At 48.3% G+C, this 4,593-nt stretch overlaps 1 protein-coding gene across 1 annotated transcript; it reads left to right on the top strand.

Annotated features, from left to right (window-relative positions):
* The first annotated feature begins 310 nt into the window (after positions 1-310).
* Positions 311-2,926, top strand: LOC120981446 (sperm acrosome membrane-associated protein 6-like). The gene is made up of 6 exons (XM_040410986.1): positions 311-350; positions 1,746-1,778; positions 1,889-1,966; positions 2,056-2,159; positions 2,264-2,423; positions 2,625-2,926. The coding sequence occupies exons 1-6, from the start codon at positions 311-313 to the stop codon at positions 2,924-2,926; spliced, it is 717 nt and encodes a 238-aa protein (XP_040266920.1).
* Positions 2,927-4,593: the final 1,667 nt, after the last annotated feature.

Here is a 4,593-nt window from a genome sequence, read left to right as displayed (position 1 = left end):
AGGCGGTTAACAGTTGTCCGAGCAGGAAATCTCTTCTACATTCTATCCATCCAGATAGCCCCATCTTCATCATAGAGCGCTGTAGGCAATGTCCTAAATCTTATGTGTCTTCTCCTTACAGCCTTCAACCAGATACAGAACATCAGAAAGTATCTCAAGACCTTTGAAAAAGAGGTCAAGAAAATTGAAAAACTATGTAAGTTCCTGAAATCTCAAGAATTTCCCCAATTTCTTTTGAGTCATAAATAGTAAATATAAGTTTTCCCAATTTTTTTTTCCACAAGCTTGGATAGAACAGTTTGACAAAAAGATGGCTGAATTTGTCAAAGGCGTGAAAGATCGTGTCTCAAGTAAGTGACTAAAGATCCTCATAAAGAGCCAGGAGACAAATTCTATATACCGTATTTTTCGCCCTATAAGACGCACCGGCCCATAAGACGCACCTAGGTTTTTGGGGAAGAAAATAAGAAAAAAAAAATTTTTGAACCAAAAGGTGTGCTTTTGGTGGGTTTGGAACTAATGGTGGTCTGTGGATGGCACTGTTATGGGGGGATCTGTGAAGGACACTGTTATGGGGGGATCTGTGGATGACGGACACTGTTATGGGGGGATCTGTGGATGACGGACACTGTTATGGGGGGGGATCTGTGGATGACGGACACTGTTATGGGGGGGATCTGTGGATGACGGACACTGTTATGGGGGGGATCTGTGGATGACGGACACTGTTATGGGGGGGATCTGTGGATGACGGACACTGTTATGGGGGGGATCTGTGGATGATGGACACTGTTACAGGGGGGGATCTGTAGCTGGCACTGTTACAGGGGGGGGGATCTGTGGCTGGCACTGTTACAGGGGGGGATCTGTGGCTGGCACTGTTACAGGGGGGATCTGTGGCTGGCACTGTTACAGGGGGGATCTGTGGCTGGCACTGTTACAGGGGGGATCTGTGGCTGGCACTGTTACAGGGGGGATCTGTGGCTGGCACTGTTACAGGGGGAATCTGTGGACTATATGTGCCATCCACAGATCCCCCCACCCCATAACAGTGCCTTCCACAGACCCCCCCCACCCCTTAACTGTGCCATCCACGAATCAGAAAGCGCCCCCCGCGCCCGCCCCCCACCCCCTTCCAGTATACAAATATAAAATGTCTTATTCAATTAAAATTTATTACATATGCCCCCTCACTCCTAAATTGCTAATAGTACCTTACATCCTATTCCTAATAGGGTCTGTACAATGCCGGCAGGCAGGCCGGGCGGCCAGCGCGTCACTCACTGACGTCACTTGCCTGCGCCGCCTGCTTCATTCATAAAGTAGGCGGCGCAGGCACGTGACATCAGGAAGTTACGCTGCCGCCCGCCCGGCCTGCCTGCCGGCATTGTACAGAACCTATTAGGAATAGGATGTAAGGTACTATTAGGAATTTAGGAGTGAGGGGGCATATGTAATAAATTTTAATTGAATAAGACATTTTATATTACTATACCGGAGGGGCGGGGCTATAGTACACTGACTGCACCGCCCCGCCGCTATTCCCGGCCCCCAGCTCCTCCTCACAGTCCCTCCCCCGGCCCCCGCTCGTACATCGCATCCAGCGATGTTAAACTGTCAGCATTCGCCCCATAAGACGCAGGGGCATTTCCCCCCCATTTTTTGGGGGGGGGGAGTGCGTCTTATGGGGCGAAAAATACGGTATATCATCATCCATCCTTAACCATATTTGATTTCTTCCTTAGGTCATCCACCGTTGGAATGCAGACCTCCATGCGGTGAGTAATGTCATTAGATTAGACAATTTGAGGAGTGGCCTCCATTACATACATGGTGGGGTCATCATTTACCTCAGACATTAGACCCCTCTCTCTATTTCTTTCCCTAGGGCTTCAAAAAGCTGCCCGAACCTTTTCATGCAGCCGATGTGCTGAGGAGGACTGCAATATCCCGGTGACCTGTCCCCGTAAGATAATTTCTACCATTAGTTTGGGAACCTCTTATGAACCTGTTAGCTCATTGCTGCATGTCATTGACCGTGGTTTCCCATTTCAGTTAAGGACATCAAGGTGGAAGAGCTGGAAGAGACCAGAATCTGGTGCACGGCGTCCTTTATCCTTCCTGATCATCCGAAGGTTGTTTGGAAGTACGCCAAAAACGTAAGTCGCATATACCATTCTATTACAGTGCAAATTTATACTGCCATTTATACTCCACATAGGACACATGTCTCATACGATGTCATCAATGTTTTCACTTTCAGATCAAAAAAACGGATTTGAGTAACTTTAAAGACATCTACATTGGGGATGACCTGGATGTACACATCAAGCCAACCAGAGTCAGCCATAAAGGAACTTATGCCTGTGAGATAATTGATGAGGATGATGACATCATACTCCGAAGATTCTTTTATCTCGATGGTAAGACTTAGTTTTCTCTCTCAAATGTTCTCTTTTCTAGACCATTCGGATAAATATATATATATGCGATAAGAAGCCCCTTCTGCCTCTGCTCTTACAGTAAAGAACTATTTCTGATAACTTCTCAGTCTTTCATTCAGCACTGCAGAAGACAACGTTCTCCTCATCACCTTATTTATTGTATTCTCTTCTGTTTTTCAGTGACGCAGACTAAATCCAAGGCAATGGAGGAAATAGAAGCTGAATTCCATCGAGCTCTGGCACAAAAACTACCTACCCAGGAGGAAGAGGAGGAGAGGATCGAACATGGTCCCTCCACTAAAGACATCATCCTCACCTTCCTCCAGAGCCATGTCAGCTATGCCATCTACGCTGCTGTCTGCTGTCTTATTGTCACCGTATTGGTCGGGTTCCTTTGGCGTCATGCCCTGAGCGTAGACTGGTCGAAAAAAACATCAGGACCAAGAACCAGCTTCCCACCAGGACACTACCTGCCGCCATAGAACAAATCAGCCATCTGGAGTCAACAACAACAGACTCCCAAGGGGTATCACCAACTACCCCTCATCTGCAGCCAACCATCTCTGCAGAAAAAAACCTATCCCTTACCCCCCCTCCCCCCAAAAAAAAAAAAAAGAATAAAAAACTATCCCTTACCCAAAACCTATCCTTTACCCCCCTCCAAAAAAAACAAAAAACAAAAAAACAATCCTGCAGAGGCACAGAGAGAACCCCTCAAGCCTGGAGCAGACCTTTATCACTTGTCAATAGGTTACACCCTGAAAGGACCAAGAACGTGTCCAGGAGGCAGAGGAGGAGGCCACCAACCCATCTATTTTAACCTGCAGCAAGACCAACACTGCAGAGGCACAGTGGGAACCCCTCAACCCTGGATGTGATTTTCATCACTGGTCAATGTGGTGCACCCTGAAAAGACATCGAGACATTCAGGATAAAGAGGATCACCATCAAATTACCTCTAGCTTGTGCTATAAGATCTTGCTGGATTGTTACCAAAAAAATAATAAAAATAAATAAATAAAAATCTTTTCTTGAGTAACAGTTTTATTATCTAAAAGGTACAAATCTTCTACAGAGTGTGAGAGGGGGAGGGGGGGGGGCGTAAGGAGGAAAGAAACAGAAGGTTTGTAAAGGGGGATCAGAGGTGGAAAATGGGTGGATAGAGGAGGACATCAGGGGGGAGCAAAACATTAGGACCACACATTTCATGGCTTTATTTCTGGTTGTCCTCTCTCTCGCTCTCCGTTTCTGGCTGTCCTCTCTCTCTCTCTCTCTCTCTCTCTCTCTCCATTTCTGGCTGTTTCTCTCTCCATTTCTGGCTGTCCTCTCTCTCTCCGTTTCTGTCTAATATACTGCGCAGACAGCCCCCCATATACTGCGCAGACAGCCCCCCAATATACTGCGCAGACAGCCCCCTAATATACTGCGCAGACAGCCCCCCAATATACTGCGCAGACAGCCCCCCAATATACTGCGCAGACAGCCCCCCAATATACTGCGCAGACAGCACCCCATATACTGCGCAGACAGCACCCCATATACTGCGCAGACCCCCCCCCAATATAATGTGCGCAGGCACCCCCATATACTGCAAACATGTCTGAGAGTGTTGGGAGCAGGGAGAGACTGACCTGAGCGCCGCGGTAGTGAGATTTAATAGAACATTTTCGTTATGATAGATCTCCCTGTCCGCCGTGCGTGCGCACTGGCCCATAATTTTTGCCTACCCCAACTCTGCTGAGGCTCCCGGCGCATGCGCGATGGGCCATAAATCTAACCTGCACTGGCCATGAAATTTTGGTACCCAACTCGCGCGTGCGCACTGGCCCATAGTTTTTGCCTACCCTCTCTGCTAAGGCTCCCGGCGCATGCGCGTGGGCCATAAATCTAACCTACCGCCCCCCCGTCGGCGCGTTCACATTCACTTGCCGTGAAATGTTGGTACCATAGTTAGTTCTGCGCAGGCGCTAACACACCTTCTTTTCAGCCACTGAGGTGGCGAGCTCGGCGACACACGTCCTTCTGAGCCTTCCGATGCCTCTACGTCACTACCGGAAGTGACGAGGGTACCAACTTTTTACAGGTACCAACTTTTCACGGAACACCGGTGGAGGAGTTATCCTGCAGGCCGTGTGATATAGAGACGGGA

This window comes from Bufo bufo, chromosome 11, assembly GCF_905171765.1.
Source record: "Bufo bufo chromosome 11, aBufBuf1.1, whole genome shotgun sequence".
Classification (NCBI taxonomy): Eukaryota; Metazoa; Chordata; class Amphibia; order Anura; family Bufonidae; genus Bufo; species Bufo bufo.
Note: the sequence above shows the minus strand (reverse complement) of the source record. Positions and strands in the feature narration are given on the sequence as shown.

Coding starts and splice junctions, on each gene's coding strand:
- LOC120981446 (XM_040410986.1), top strand. CDS start 311: ATGGCTGAATTTGTCAAAGGCGTGAAAGATCGTGTCTCAA. Junction 1,779..1,888: donor GGAATGCAGACCTCCATGCG/GTGAGTAATGTC, acceptor TTCTTTCCCTAG/GGCTTCAAAAAGCTGCCCGA. Junction 1,967..2,055: donor TATCCCGGTGACCTGTCCCC/GTAAGATAATTT, acceptor TTCCCATTTCAG/TTAAGGACATCAAGGTGGAA.